At 35.2% G+C, this 17,397-nt stretch overlaps 1 protein-coding gene across 2 annotated transcripts in view; it reads right to left on the reverse strand.

Moving 5' to 3' along the window:
- caln1 (calneuron 1) overlaps positions 1-17,397 on the reverse strand; it is a 110,600-nt gene that overhangs the window by 45,932 nt on the left and 47,271 nt on the right. For both annotated transcript variants that reach the window (XM_038285965.1, XM_038285964.1), the window contains exons 3-4: positions 13,097-13,240; positions 4,246-4,358 (exon numbers count right to left, since the gene is read on the reverse strand). In XM_038285965.1, coding sequence (XP_038141893.1) covers positions 4,246-4,358; positions 13,097-13,240 — 257 coding nt within the window. The remainder of the gene's footprint in view (positions 1-4,245; positions 4,359-13,096; positions 13,241-17,397) is intronic.

The raw sequence follows: 17,397 nt of genomic DNA on the forward strand, positions 1-17,397 counted from the left end.
TTACGACCATTTACACACTAACCTAGCACGTTTCCTCTCCTCCTAGTGACAATCTACGGTACTACTGCTCTCTAGAGGTAATCAAACAAATCAACATGGCAGCGCATATAACATTGAGGAAGTTAGTGGAGAATCAGGTGAAGAAGGCAGCCTTTGGTTAATTGACTTGACAGAGTCGGCTTTTGGGAAGTGGATACGACAAACAACAGTCTAATCTAACTCATTACGCTGCTAAGCAGAATCATCACTGTAAATAATGTGGCACGGTAGGGAAGCTAGTATTTTTATGAATGTCTGAAATTTCATGATTAAAGAGGCTGACTGTAAAGAGATGACGCATTCTGCTCATGTGCTCTTTGTTATCTGAGAATCCAGCCAGAAATGAACCGCTCTGAGCCCTATTGGTGAACTAATACCAGTTTAGCACAGTTCGGTTGTGTCTGGTGCGGACCGGTTCAGTTGTGCATGCCATTTACATTCAACAGTTAACTCAGTTTCCATGCTCAGACCGATCTTGGCACAGTTTCAATAAGGTAGTGTAAATGGGGCTTACTTTTCCCCCACTTCTTGCAGGATTTGGGAAATTCTCCCTCCAGAGGTGGGAAATGAGTATGTCCCTGAATGAGGGCTTCACCAGACATTCCGAGCAGGTCCTTACTACTCGCTTGGGCTTGATAATTCTGTCTTTTCATTCCATATTAATGTTCCCCAAATTTAATATTAAATTTATTACTTATTATTTAAAAATAAAGGAAAGCACAGACTGTCACTGAGTGTTCAGATCTTTTCCTGACTCTGTGCACCAATACATCCAGTTAGGAATGTGTGTCAAAGAAGCAGTAATGCATACAAGGTTTATATTTCATATGATAACCCAAAGGAAGCTTATGGTATATATTTCATAGTCTCATCGACTTAGTGTTTCCTGCCTGTATATATTTCTTTTTTTTACTTAATTGAACCTATGTTAACTTCACACAAAAATATAAGTTTCAAAAGGAACTAAAGCGGCTTTTTCTCTTTTAGAAATCCCTTAAATTCTGTTTAAGTCTTCAGAGTGACTAGCTTCAGGATACACTCTATAACTGATTCCTGTTAGATAGATATACATATTGTATAGACCGCTTCCTAATTTCAGTCCATAACATTTTTGAGACACAGTAAGGAAGTAGAAGTGGGGAGAATAACTTTGATTTGATGTATCCAGGCAGAAATTCAAGAATTAAGTTTTTGAATTTAAGAGCAACCTCATAGACTAAATTTATCATAGGAAGAAATATACAGATAGAGATTAAAGTTGCAGATACAGAATATATCCTTGTTTATTATAGGAAATCATTTTATCTATTGATACTGAGATTCAAAATGCAATCAGTGAACTTCCCTTTCCCTCTGCACTGATACCTTGAACTCTAAAGCACCACTTTTGACTGCACGTGCCAAGTCTTTGTCAGAGCCTTGGCTAAAGCATCAAATGCAAACACAGTCCAGCTGAAAGTATATGAAAAAGTAAACACTGTATTGTACAATCAATGAGAAGATGTTTTTTTCATTATCAAGATGCTGTAAAGTTTTCAAAATATTGGTTCATGTTAAAGCTTGGTTCCTAAAGCAGCAACCAGCCACAGGTAAGGTATTTTGAATGGTTTGCATACTCCTGTCCCTGCTGGCTGAATAGGAAGGCTTAGATCTTTATACCTTTTCTATTCAATTCTTGATAGCTATCACAGGGAGTTCACAAGTCAATCATATTCTTTAAACCACTGTACTGCACTTTAGAACACTGCAATTTAGCACCAACATTCTGAGATTTTGTTCTGCTCTATTATTTTGCCATTCATTTACTTCTTTTGTGTTATAAGGACATTTGAAAATCCAGATGGAGCGTATAGAACTGCAGACGGGTTTTTTTTCCCAGAGATCTCACAGTTCTACTTGCATGTAGGACAGACCTGAGTGGCAATTGTGATTGTTGTGATGAAGATGAATGAGACTGCACACATATTCTCTCCATGCACACAGTGAAATGAGATTTTAAAGAACTTACTACAACATTATATTGTTGTTGTATTGAAATCATGCTGAAAAATCAAAACAGCTCTTACATGGGGACTTTCACTGGAATAGTGCTTGATTTTTAACAAGCCTATTGAAAATTCTGCTAATCAAATGTTATTTTGTGCTCTAAATTACTCGTTTTGGGCATAATTATTCATTTACCTTTAAGCAATGTTTATTGTAAATTTTAAGATTTATTTCTATGGCCTTTTTATTGATAGTTGAGTTAATATGCACCAGGTTCTGTACAGTATATTGACCTAAACTAAAAATCCTTTCATATATCAGAATTTAAGCTAATAGTTGGGTAAAAACTTGCACAGGTTTTCTTTAAAAAACAAAATTTAAAGTTTAGTAATTAGTCGTTAAAGCTCTGTAAATACACTGTATTTCAATATTGTGAAACATAAAGGCTCTATTCAAAAAATAATTTGCCTTTCTTCTAAACATTTTACCTTATATTGCTTTCTAGCTTTCCGGTTGCAAATTAATTTATGACATCAGTGTAAGAAATTTGAGTATAGTAATCTTTCTTTAGTTGTTTGCATCTGCAGATGCAACAGCCACAGAGAGAGTGCAGGCTATGAGTAATAGGGTTGTCAGAAATATTGACATCCGGAAGAGTATCAATACTGAAACTCTGCATATGATACAATACTAATTTGGCATAATATCTATACAAAACACAACTGCTGTTTTTAAGTTTTAGCTGTTTTTGATTTTAGATTTCTCGCCATCCCGTTTGGGGTAAAGCATGTCAGAAAATGGATGGATGGATAGATTTTAGATGTCAGGATTATTTGCCCATTGAATTCATAATTCCTTAGGGGGCCTTAAAATATAAATAGACGCCATGCAGCTGAAATCACACACGTCTGAAAATCAGCTTGGATAGAAAAGGTCTATGGACATCAATATTCAAGTCTTAGTATCTGAGTTGGATTTATGTCTGGACTCTAACAGGATAGTGATAATTAATGAAAAAGCTTGGATCTGAACTTGGAAAAGAAAAAAAAACACAAAAATGAGGTAAACTAGGACAAAACCAGGAAATAACAGATTAGAATAATAACAGATTTGAAGAATGCATAGAATAACCATTGCAGACTCTGAAATGTTCAATGGTTTACATTTTGATTTATAACCAAGCTCTGCTTTAAACGTCTCCAAACCTTCCCTGACCCGTCTGCAGAGCTCTAGGTTTTCATGATGCTTTATCCTCTCTAGCCTGAAGCCTTCAAGGACCAGCAGGATTTATACTGTCCTTTGAATTCAGTTGTTTATTTGGGATTTTATTGAAGGTCATAAGAGAAACAGGGAATAAATAAAAAAATCCCAACACAATATTGTATTGTAAAAAGGTTTGTAAACGATTTTCCCTCCATTTCACAAGTATGCAATACTTGATGGCAACAGACGATGAAGTGCAGGGAAGTTCAAGAGGTATAAATCATTTAGCAAAGCACTGCTAGCTTTAAACAAGCAAGAAAACAAGCACCTAAAGATGTTGCACATCACACTAGTATTGTTCTAAGATTCAGCGGCTAAAATACAAACAGAAACCTAATCTTCAACATATCATGAAAGTTATCATTTGTGATCTAAATATACTGTATCTATAATCATGATGAATCATGCAATGTGGTTCATTTCCCCCAATCTAAATTTGCTTTAGACTTGAGCGAAGTCCTTGAGGGCTCTAAGGCATACATTTATCAGACAAGGCAAAATGCATCTGTTTGTTGGAGTAAAAGAGTGAACTCGGTGAAACTGCTGATGTAGTTATAGAAGAAAGACTTACCCCTCCTCCATAGGAAGGTTTTTGTTCAGAAGAGGATTTCATTAGAAGCATCATTGTTGTCAAAACTTATGAGCTTTTCACGAAAACATGTTTAATTTCTTCTAATTCTGCCTGCTCCTTCCCTGATTTCTGAATGATTAATTTTATGTTCTCCAAGATAGTTTCACACATTATGCCACTATGAGAGAAAGAAAAGATTTTATGATCGTATTTGAAGCTGCAAATTCTGTCTTCGAATCCAACAAAATAATCCTCTTTATCATCTTCAGATCAATTTTTTCTTATATTTCAAATGTGTCAATACATCCAACCCTTCAGAGATGAACAAACTGATTAAATCATAACCAAAGCCAAAAATTTTTTTTTTAAATAGGACTTATATTTACCTGCCAGAAGATGGTATCTATTGTGTTCCCCAGGAAACCTTCCCTCGTTTCAGACGACAGGAGCTTTGGACCAAGGATCGTCATGAATTCCTCGAAATCAACCTGTCCATCACCTGGAACAGGAGAAGCAGGGGAAATGGTGATGAGATCTACGTCTTGTCTATAAATGTTGGAAACCCACAAGTCCTGAAAATTAATAAAGTCATCAGTGAATCCCTGAAACCCCTTCATTAAAAAAATAGAGATGAGATAAAAAAACAAAAACAGCTCACTTTCACTGGATTAGGAGGATATGAATAACTTCAAGAAGGGGACTGGTTTCTGAAACAAAAACAGCATCAAGCATCTGTATGAAGTTGAAACTAATAATCCAGTGATGTGGCTGATGATCATGTTTTGGTAGAGTAAAGGTTTAATTCCCTTCCTCATGAGGAATACATCTGGTTTTCCATCATTGTGTCTAGTGGTGTGTGAAATGGTCAGATACTTGAGGATGATGCACAGCTGTTACACCTTTGAGTTGTAAATGGAGGTGGTCACAGTGTCACAGTATATCTGAAATGCTGTGCAGGACGCACAGCTCTAACCAACCATATAAGAACACTCTGCCTGAGCAGTGTCTCTTTGGCATCAATTCAGGTCAGTTTAGTAAGTTTTTACCAAAAAGTCTCCTTTTCAGTAAATGTTACTCAGAACTCTTACCTGGAATAATAGGTTATTGAAATAACTATAATATAACCCTAATACAAAAGTAGATAATAATAATTATATTATAAATCTGCTGTAAGCTATAATTAAACTGATAGCGGGCACAACAAAACAAGAATACAGTATTTGGTGTTTTCATTTTGTTAAATAGGAAAGCAAAAATTGTTTATAGTGCTTTAAGATAAAATAATGATTACTAAAGTTACACAAATGTTAACTATGAGTATGTTATTATTTTAATGTTGATAAAAAGAAAATAAAAAAGAGACAACTTCCAACTTCCCATTATGATCACATTGTCCTTTCAAAGATCATGATACACTATGATTAACCCAGATGGCACTTTCTTTGGTTCTTTGGCATTAAATGGGAAGTATATATATATATATATATATATATATATATATATATATATATATATATATATATATATATATATATATATATATATATATATATATATATATATATATATATATAAAGATAAACATGGATTTGGACATATTCAGACGAGTGGAGTCAGAAACCGTATGTAAATAACTTGAAGAAAGCTGGGATATGAAGAATGGAACCCCTTTATATGGATCTACTGTTCATTTAATCAAAATATGGGTTAAAGATTGATAAAAATATGAAATAAACAAAATGATTTAAAAAAACACATAAGTGAAAAAAACAAAAAACTAAACAACATATCAACTTTACCGAATGAACTACATAATCATAACTTCACTGATGTGCAAATAATATGGTGCAGACTTTCCACACGTTCTCGTAATGGTTTTCCTGTCACTGCTGAAGGATTTATGACTTTTTCTGGAACAAATAGAGGTTAAACTACAAATCTGCCACCAAGATATTTAACTGGTACCACTTCATCTCACAGATGTGCTGCTGCCGCTACTGTTACAAATGTAGTAGTGCCGGTGGGAAAAAAAAAAAAATACAACCATAGCTAAACACTTTTACTCGTACTGTTACAAAATAAAATCATCTACCAAAATCCAGAGAGCATCTTAGCTGCAGTCCGCAGCCTGTCTAACAGCTTGAATGTTTAACAACATTCAATAGGTGTTGCTTTTTTTTCATTTACCCGCACTGTAAAGGCAATGACTGTACTGCAATAGTATTGCTGACAAAAAAATGCAAATTACTTCATACTGAATAGAATGAAGCTGTTTTCAGTTTGATTGTGATTCCAAGCATTTCTGCATGATTAGCACGCTTGTCAATCATCTCAAAGTCAAAGCTTCTACCTTTTTCAGACCAGGCAGCTAACACTTGTCTAAATGCTGATAATGTACAGATTTCTGAATCAAGGCTATATATATCATTGACACTGCCTAAATGTAGTCAGCTCTCTGCGGTTTGTTTTTACTTTATCTCAACTCAACTCAAACTTTATTTATAAAGCACATTTAAAACAACCGGGGTTGACCAAAGTGCTGTACAGGAATCACAGTTAAGGAACATAAGATAAAAGCTAAAGACTAAAATACATAAACACATAAAAATAGAATGAGATAAATGTTTCATTTAAAATACATTTTAGAATAAAATAAATTTTAAAATAAAATTTTGCCAAATGTCCACTTAGACATGATTAAAAGCCAGGGAGAAGAAATGTGATTTTAAAGAGGATTTGAAAACCTCAAAGGAGCCTGCTGAGCTAACATGCCAAGGCAAGTTATTCCAGAGTCTCTGTGCCACTGCCATAAAGGCACAATCACCTTTAGTTTTAAGTCTGGTTTTAGGCATCGCCAGTAGCAGCTGATTAGAGGATCTCAGTGTTCTGGCCGGGGCATGAATTTGGAGAAGCTCAGTCAAATACTGGGGGGCTAGACCATTAAGAGCTTTAAAAACAAACAATAAAATTTTAAAATCTATCCTAAAAACAACTAGGAGCCAGTGCAGTGAAGCTAGAACAGGTGATATGTGGTCACGTTTACATGTGCCAGTAAGGAGACTTTTGTACCAACTGCAGACGGTGTAAAAATGAGTGGTCCAAGCCAGCATATAAAGAGTTGCAGTAATCCAATCTTGTATTGATAAAAGCATGGATTACGGTCTTCATATCTTTTTGTGGCAGAGTACCTGCTACAGTTATACAGACATTAAAACATTAAACATGTCTTCGTATAAATCAGTCTTCTCTTGCTTTTAAGCTCTGAATGAAAACATTGACTCTATGAAAATATCACTGTCAATAAGCTTGTAACTTGCTTTATGAATTTAGAGTAATAGAAAACTACATTGTAATGTTAGATTATGCTTTGCCATGGTTTATACACATTCTCTTTCATTCATTATTTGTCTTTTATGAGGGGGTGAAAAGTTTAGGGGTTAATCCACTTTTTTTTAATGTGCTCTAAACTTACGGTTTAGCCAGACCACCGAAGTCCGTTGCTTGTTTGGTTCGGACCAACAGTGGGCTTTATTTTTTTTTGTTAGGTTTGCAATTTGTTTTCAAATTTAACCCTTTGCAAGTCAATGATAACTCAAAGTAAAGCCTACAATTTGGACGATCATTGCTCTCACTGGTCAGAAATGACCACACAGGACGGAGTACAGGCCTAGAAGAAATGGAGAAAAACTAATGGGAGTCCCAAATGCAGCACCTCTGCTTTGCATATAGTTTTACTTTGCAATGAAAAAACATTGTCAGCTTCCAAAACAGCTAATTCAATGTACATTTTAAGACTTTATTTCTGATCTTGTGACTGTGTCGGATAATGTGTCCTAAAAGCCGAGGAAGATTGACTGCTGATACTAAATTATTATTAAGTAAAACTAAATTTTAATTATAATTGTGTCAGCCTTTTTTCATCGCTCCTTTAGATTTCCTTTTTAATCATATTTCAATGAGATGGGGATCTCTGTCAAAATCAAGGTGTTGATAAAACAACTTGCAGTTTACAGCACATCTGTGCTGATTTTGAAATTATGACTCTACTTCATACATAAACAGCAGGAAAAACACAGGTCAAAAGGTCAAATAGGAGGAGGATGACAGAAGGTAGACTTGGTGAGTGGCATAAATATAAGAAAAGATGTGCTTCAGCTTTGAATACAAAAGAAGCAGGATACAAGAAACCAACAGTCTTTGAAGTTTACCCTGAACTGTATGAAATGCACCAGGTTGAAGAAAAGAAAATAATCAGAAACTTTAAGACAAAAAGCACAGAAGACAGGTCAGGGTGAGGATTGGTTTAAAGGGAGGGTTAGGTTTAAAGGGGAATGCCTTTTTTTACATTGGGCCCTTGATTTTACGTTATTACATCATGTTCTACTCACCCATATGAGTTTTGTGTCATTTGGAGCCGTTCTGAAGATATTCCTTTAGGTTATATCCAAGTAACGTCTTCCTATGGGCAACGAATTGAAGGCACAACTAAACTGTTCATAATTTATTCTTTATTCTTTATGTTATGCCAGCATTCTTAACATTTAGGCGAATCACTGTCCCCCAGATATTTTTATCTGGGGGACATATTATTTTATATTTATATTTCGCGTTGGACTGCTCTATCCATCATCATATCCACCTACCAAGTAAAGCATGTCTATTTAAAATACATATTGTTGAGGAGAGCATTTGTCAGAGAAGTAGAGAGGCTAATGGAAGAGCAGAAAAGACAGTGTGTAAATGTATCATTCACCCTATATTCCCCATTCATGGAAAAAGTTGTACGTGGTTCAAGCGACTCAAACCAACACTTTTCGCTCACATATAAAATGCTATGCATTGTGAAAACCAGAGTTTTACATCAAACTGGCCGTACTATACAGCGGGTACTTTTATTTACCAGAACTGAGGAATTGGCCAAAGTTGTGAGGAAGAAAGATGTATAAATCAGAACAAACATTGAAGAAAACCTGTTAGAAACTGGGCTGAATCAGCACACAGAGCTCAGATCTTCATTAGAATTGACCAAGCAGGGACCTAAATATGTGTCACTCTATCTGGTCAAATCCTTAAGAAAATTCCCTGATCTGTAGCTGTAATTTGATCAAATGTAAAAATAAATAAATATGACGTTGGGTCCAAATACTTTCCCTAGGACAGTATAACAAAATGCAGCTGAAAGATCGCCATGTTTGTTAGCTCTGATCTGATCCCTGAGATAGGATTGTACTCCCAACACCAGTGGGTGACGTTAGTCTGAGTTCTTCTGATATGAATAATATAATAATGACTAAAATAGCTCTCTTCCTGGCCATATGAATGCTCAGATATAATCCCTACATGCAGGTATTAGCCACAGCACAGCATCTTACTGTTATTATATGAATAGAGAATAAAAAAAATGGCTATAGTTGTTTAAAAGAAATGAAAAGTTTTTAAAAGAATCACAAACACTGAACAGAACGAAGCAGTGCTGTGAAATCAATTCAAACCTTTTTGATTTCTTTTCTTTGTGAAAATCATGGAAGCATGTTTGCTTTCATTTTGTAGGCAGAGTTTGTGACAGCTCAACGTTCGACACAAAGTAACTGAGTCACTTTCTGTATCCGTCACAGTCAAAGCCACCCGCTTTCGACTTTTTTCCAGCATATGTTCCAGAAACAGAACAAATGAATTATTACTGATGTGAAATTGTGATCATATTATTACGGTCACTCAGATTCGCTTTAAAAAGAGGCCAGGAGGTACAATGAGGCAGCTCTGAAAATCCAATAAAAGATTCATGTTGTCATGAAGGTCATAATGAGCTCATGCGACTTGGCACAACTAATAACCATCAATATAAGCAGAAATAATCAGGGTCAAATGTTCACTGCTCCTCATCTGGTCAACATCCAATTCCAGTCATCTGCTAAAATCCTCCTACTCTGCAATGCAGCCTTTATTTGATCACTTCCTAATTATAATTGAAAAACTGAGCCTTAAATTTAAAAAAACTGCATGCGAACTTTTTCCGAACTCTGCTGAAAGACAGCAGGAACTTAGACCTCAAAATTAGTTTCATAAATTTAAAATGTACTCTGCTTTTTATTAACTTGATAAATAATGTAGGATAATAATGTATGAAATGAAATGAAAAGAAAAGAACTATGCATGCATTTGGATTAAATAGCAGGAATTCAGAAGGTAATATGGTTGACACATTGCTCAAATGTTTTTTATTTTAAGAATAATTTTATTTAACAGAAGACCTATGTACTGACCTGTATTTTTTTCTGATTAATCAGAAAACAAATTAATCAAAAATGATCATAGCTACAGCCATTTACTCAATACTATTCTTTTTAACACAGCAACAATCTTTAGAGGAACAGGTCATTTCCTGTTAAGAAAGAAAGTATGATTAATCACAGTATTATATGACTTTTTATATCTTACTTCCTGGTTAAAGCAGAGACAGTAAGAAGTAACTGAGACCTCAGTACATTCTAAATCATCAGTTTCCTGTTTGGCAAAACTGTGTTACAAAGTATTAGTATTCAAATCCTCTATGTAATGTAAGTATATACATTTTATTCATTCCTGCAATAATATAATTTCATTATCACAGCTTATGTTTAGTTTCAATTTGCTTGTCAATCTTATATTGGTATGAATAAAATGTACATATTGATGACATGGGGATTTTAATATAAAACATTTTTTTTTTTTTGCAAAATAAATATCTGATATACAAAATGTACTTTTTCCAGTTGAAACAAGGGTCTGGTGGTTGGAAATGTTTTCTTAAGCTGCCCAGTATTGTTTGTTTCCTCTCTCTTATTCAGAAGTGCCCACAGCAAGTCATAATTGTGAGACTTGGCAAAGTTTTTACACCACAACAATTCAGATTCAAACCTGGTTTCCCCACATTGGCTTTAAAGCCTTGAACCCACAACACCATGGATACCTCAGCAGCTGTTCAATACAGTTTCAATTTTTTTCTGACAATTTTTCATTCTATATCTTTAAGTAAATAACTCAAATAATAGGCTTCAGTCTGATTAAAGTATAACTTGTGTTGTTAGTAGCCACATTATTCACCAAAGCCTTCAAAACTAAATGGAGTAATAGGAAGGCATACTTGTTGTTTTGTTACTTCACAATTTAGTAGCAGTATTTAAGGTGCATCTTTTTGTTGTTTTTTTTTTTTAACCAGATGTGCTCCACATGCTTTCATTATGAAACCTCCAGCACCAAAAGCTATTTATTTTGGGCTGGTGAGAAGCTGCAGGGATGGAAGGGGCGGAGTGCGACTGTTATTGCAGAAAGTCTTGGCTATATGTATTTATTCTCATGCTTTTGAGTATATTTAAAATATACATATATTTTTTACAATTTTTTTTGCATTAATTATACAATAATATTGATTGTTTGGAGTACAATAGAAGGCAAAAGGTCATGTTTAAGAAAGTTTTTTTTTCTTTTAATCCAATGTCTACATTGGAGTAGAATAAAAGTAATAGTTTTCCCTAAAAAATATAGAAAATAAATCATATACATTTTGAAAAGTCCCAAATGTTTAAATATTTTCTTCTAGTCATGACGGTGTCGACACAAAAGGACTCAGCACCAATAGGAATAATAGGTTGAAGCCATATATAATCTAGCATATCTAGATTATAGTAGCTTCATGATAAGAACAAAGAAATGGCTTCTTCATTTCTCCAGTCCAAGCCAGCTTCTTAACACTGAGCTTGGTTCTGCTGTAAAATTTCTTCCTGTCAAAAGGGAGTTTTTGCTCTCCACTGTTGCTGCATGCATGCTTGGTGAGAGGGATTTGCTGTGGTCAATGACTCAATGCATTTAACTGGGTTTCCTTGGAAAGAAAACTGTTTACCAGTCAGTCTGGATGTGACTGATCTGCCTCAGTAAAGTGCAATAAGACATGTATTGTGAACTGGCACTATATGATTAACATTTTAAAAAGAAGAACTCTCAATAAAATTAAGAAGATTTTGGACCATCAGAGTACTCTTCATCCAGAGCAGCTGTAAGACAGGCCATCAGCATCTACAGCAACTCATTAAAGAAACCATATAAAGAGTTTCAACAACATTTCATTTCTCTTTCAGATAAATAAGGTATTTTTGAATTTGATTGGTGTGAGCTCCTGCGATGGAGTGGCGACCTGTCCAGGATGTAGCCCGCCTCTCGCCCATTGACAGCTGGAGATAGGCACCAGCACTCCTCGCAACTCCGCTTGGGTTAAGCGTGACAGAAAATGGATGGATGGTTTGAGCTCCTCTAACTCATTATTAGCTTGAGCTTCTGTAAGAAACTCATATAGACTGGACAGTTAAAGTAGATTTTAATAAACTTTCACTCTAAACATTATTTGCATCCCTTGCATCCTCACAAAAATATGAAAAAGTTATATCAGCATAAAATCAAGACAGAAATGTGGAAGGTAAAATGATTCTAGAGAATGCTAAATGAATTATAACAGGTCAGAAAGGTTGTACTGTTATATTTTACACAATTTTGCAGAAAAAATGTGTTTCAATGGGAACAAGTAGTTTAAGATATTTAAATTTAAAAAAAATAAATACTTAAAAACAGGACAGCAAAACACCATCACATCTCGGGAACGCTTCAAAAGTTGAAACTGTGACTTTATATTGCAGAGAGAAGACACAACCAGACTGAACCTCCGGGGCTCAGAGCTCCCTGAGTCTCAGAGGAATCTGATCCGGATGAGTCACAGGAGGAGATCTATGCAGTCTAATGTCTTTAACTTTAATGCTGAGTCCTAAAGAGTTTAGCCTTTCCATTCCTAAAGTGAAAACACAATCTAAAAATCTAATATCAATTTAAAATATTTGATTACTTTCTCTCATTTTATCTTGAATTGTTTTGGTCTGAACACCTCCTCTCTACAAATACTGTCTGCAGGAAAACAATTTTGTTATCTGCTGCAGATAGCATCCTTTCTGATGTTTAGTTAAAATGTTAAAGATATGATGCATAATAATAAAGGTTTCTGGCTTTACATTTGTTTTTAAAGGTTTGGAAAAAAGCACAAAACTGAATTCTTGTACAAGCAAAGAAGGTGCAACATTCAAGCCAAGTAAATAAAAGAAATCTTAATTTAACATCGGGTAAACACAAAAGTCACAAATGCATTGTAAATGTTAAAATTGTACAATGACAAGCTGTTTCCCATACGTGGACAAGTCTTTTCACACCATGACTTACCGTCCATGTCTAGTCTTTGCATGATGATGGCCAGCTCCACTTCACTGGGCATGTACCCCAGAGACCGCATGGCCATTCCCAGCTCCTGCTTGGAAATGAACCCATTTCCATCACGATCCAACACCTTAAATGCTTCCCGGATCTCTGCCAAGACAAACAAGAAATTCCCTCAGTATCTATAAGCAACCGCCATCCTTCACATTATAGAAAGAAAAATCTATTTTTGATCAATGTTATTTTTATTTGCTTTTCATCCAATCTATTTTATTTTGAATTTTTCTCTCTACATTCTGTGACCTTTCTATTAATGCAATGAAATGCTTCCTACAACTATTTTAACCTCCCTTAGTTAAGATAGCTGCCATTTTATCTTCCCCCCCTTCCTCATCCATAAAGCTCCCTCCTCACGTCCTTCGCTCCCTCTCCTCCTGTCTGACAGAGCTTTGTGGGCACAGTGTTATGCAATTGGTCTTGCACCACTGCCTCAAGTTAACAAGATCAATTCCAGCCATTGATTTATTTTCTTCACCTGCTTTCACAGCCTCAATCTCCTGTGATCACTTTTGTGCCTTTACGTGGCAAATGCAGACCTTTGCTGTGCTCCCTTTTCTGTTCCACCCATTGATTCTCATTTTACAGAGCATTTTTAACCTTTAAGCTCAGTAATCATCCCATGGTACAATGAAGAGAAGAGTGAGGTTTCTCTTGGGTAATTCAGTTTATTGTCTGCGTTAAAGACGTGGCCTTCAGTATATCAGGGTTTTTCTTCACTAATGGCAGTCACTGTACTGCAAAAGCTTCTAAGTAAGTCACTGTTTCTTAAAATATGTGCTTTTTTTCTTGAATTGAGCAGGTAAGTGATACACTTTGCCAATGAAACAGGACAGTTTACATTTAAAATTAGAAAATAGCAGTCTCTTATTTCTAATTATCTTATTTTAGGTGTAAAAATACTAATTCCATTGGCAAATCATCTGATATACTTACTAAAATTAATGGTAGATACAGTTATTTTAAGATGTCTTTGCTTATTTCTAGATCGTTTTTACAGTGTGAGTAACATCTACCTGATTGACAAGATGGGAATTACTCAAACAAACATCATAATTTTACCTAATAGTGTTAATAATAGCGTTATTCTGTTCATCTACACTGCATCATTTTGTTTTTTCTCCTATGACTCTTATGAAGACAGACTTTTCAGTCATTATGGCTACTTTCAACTATTCTGCAAATTTGTACAGTTTATCATTTTATTAAAAATCTTGTCCTGCTTTAAATTTTGTTCTTTCCTTATAGGGGCATGGTCTCATTTCATACATTTAAATTGAAATGCCAGTAGTTTATGCTGGTTGTATTTTTAAAAAAACAGGGGAAAAAAATCATTAGTCCTGCTGGTGGTTTATTTGCTATTTATTTTGAACTTTTTTTTCTTGCTCAGTTTGTTAGTAAACAAAGTGCTTTTGTTTACATCTACCATAAAACCACCAAAAGAGGTACAATATTGAACATGTGTGTAATGGGTAAACAAAACGTAATAGGGCTAATTAAGTTTGTACCTCCTAGCAAAGATGCAAACAAATAGCAAAAAAGTCCAAGGTCCATTATAAGAAAGCAAAAAATATTTTATTCCAAGGGGGATTAGACTCTAAGAACGCTCGGCATACGATATAGATATTGGTATTTACTGAAGCAAGAGTTAAAACTGTACAGGCATTTAGACGATGGATAGTTGTTGTTTTTTTATACTGATACTAGTAATCAGAGGTGGCTAGTAATTAGCTACATTTACTTGAGCAACAATTTAAAAAAGAAAAGCTTCTAGGAGTAGCTTTACGGTGCCGTACTTTTTACTTTTACTTGAGTTATATTCTTGTAAAATATCGCTTCTCCGACTTGAGTAAAATCTCTGACTGTCCTCTGAGTGATTTGAACTATTCCAAAATCAGGCAAACATACAGAAAACAGTAGATATTAAAATGGGGAAGTCTGTTACCCTGTTCTAACATATATATACAGTTCATAGTAAGGATTGCTTTTCTAAGTTTTATGTTGAGAAGATAAAATTTGTAAAAGTATGTTTTCTGCATGAATTTTTTCTTTATATTTGTGACATTTATTTATATTCTTTAGGTATTGGAGTCTTTAAAATGCCAGAACTTAAACATAAAGTCTGTTTGTCAGCATCACTTATTGTTGGGATCTGGAGCTGTACCACCTTCCTCCAGCAGAGTGCGCCGTGGGTCCTCCAGAGCTGGAACCTTCCAACACACCTGAGGCGCATCTCCTCATCAGAAGACCAGCCCTATATAACTGCTTCCAGACCTTTCTTTGACGCCGCAGTGTTGACCTAGTTTGGTTAGCGACCTGAGCCTCGAAACCTGAGAATCTTTGTTATCTCTTTGATGAGATCTGATTCTAATTCTTCCTTGTTTTTTGCCTCACAGGAAACCTGTCTCCACCTGAGGCTCTGGATGAGCTTAACCTGCCGAGATTACCCTCGTGAGCCAAACCTGAAGACTCCTCTGTGGATTCCCCCGCAGCTCTTGGCTAAGAGCTGGAAACTCAGATCAAGGTCTGCCCTCAAAGTCAGAAGCAAGACGCTGAAGCAACTCTTGGACTCTGCTGAACTAACAGTCTCTGGACCCAACAGTTCTCTCTCTCAAAGTAAAACCCGGACTCCTTCAAGGTATTCATCTGAAATATCAAAGACTCTTAACTCATCAGTTCGTTTGCTAACTGAACTATCATCTCTGCAGACTCCAGTGAACCAGCCCCTGACCAGATCCAGTTCCTGTGCAATATTCATGTGTTTATTCATCAATAAACTCTGTTAAACTTTTATCCAGCCTCCGTGTGTGTTCTGCATTTTGGGCTAGCACAGATACCCATCATGACACTTATAAACATTAAATCTGATGTTAGAATCCAACAGTTATTCAGTACTAAAGTAGCATTTCTAACAAATACTTTTTTACTTTTCCTTTATTAATTTCTTGGATGACAACTTTTTACTTGACTAAAACACCTGCCCACTAATCTTGGTGTCTAATCCGCATGTTGATATGGCACACCTGTGAGGTGGGATGGATTATCTCAGCAAAGGAGAAGTGATCGCTATCACAGATTTAGACTGGTTTGTAAATAATATTTGATGGAAATGGTTTTATTGTGTATGTGGAAAAAGTTTTAGATCTTTGAATTCATCTCATAAAAAATGGGAGCAAAACCAAGTAAAGATATACCGGTATGACTCCCTGAATAATATTGTGTAAACACCATAGATTTTGTCTCTCTAAGCTTTTTTTTATGTTACTTTGGTTGTCTGTTATCTTCTTTTTTTGCTGTTTTTATGATCTCTGTTTTCTTTCCCTCTTGTCTCATACAGGTGTGGAAGCAGACTTGTAGAAATAACTGTAAATCTTCTGTGTTTATTTTCTCACTTCAAGCAGTATTTTCTGTCTCTATCTCTTTCTCTCTCTATATATGACTTTACTCCAAAAATAATTTTCATTAAAGTTTCTTAAACAAGTACCAACCGGAACCTTATGGAAACAGACACAATGGTCTACATTTGAAAGCAAATCTGTTGTGCTATCATCAAGCTCTGGTACATCTATTCCAAGACCGATATTGGCAAAGGAAGAAAGGAAGGAGGGAAGGAAAAAAGAGAGAAGAAGAAAGAAAGAAAGAGGGCTTTTTTCTGTCATAGCTCTTAGATCCTGAAGAGCACTCAAGATCAGATTCAATTCTGGTCTCATCAAAAATGCACTTACCTTCAAGTGGCAGTTTTATGAGTTTAATTTCCAATGAAAAACTTTTAGCCTCTGATTTATCCTAATTTTTACGTTTTTAATCAACCTTTTCTTACGCTTTGACAGATGGTAAATGATCAACCTTCCTATGTAAGAAAGCTGGCTGAGCGTGATATCATAAAAATACCATCAATAGCATTTAATGCATATACTATATGCTATATGCTATGTTTACCTTTTCTTATTATTTTAATAAATCTTTTTTGAAAAATTTCACTAAATAACTCTGCTGGTCAAAAACAAACAATTAAATAGACGGGAAAACATGCAATTACAATAAATGGAAAAATACGCATTAAAATTCTTCCATAATGCTACCAAAACCACACACTATTAATGTAAGCAGCTCATCGAAATCCAAACAATTCACCAAAGTGGAGCAGAGCAGAAAGAGCCCAGGATTGTCTCTGATTGCAGAGAGGTTGGCTTATATCAAAGACAACCAGGCTGAACCTCCCTGGTGGAACCTTGTTTACTTGGCGCAGC

Source organism: Cyprinodon tularosa, unplaced genomic scaffold, assembly GCF_016077235.1.
Source record: "Cyprinodon tularosa strain WSP-4 unplaced genomic scaffold, ASM1607723v1 ctg218, whole genome shotgun sequence".
NCBI classification, from domain to species: domain Eukaryota; kingdom Metazoa; phylum Chordata; class Actinopteri; order Cyprinodontiformes; family Cyprinodontidae; genus Cyprinodon; species Cyprinodon tularosa.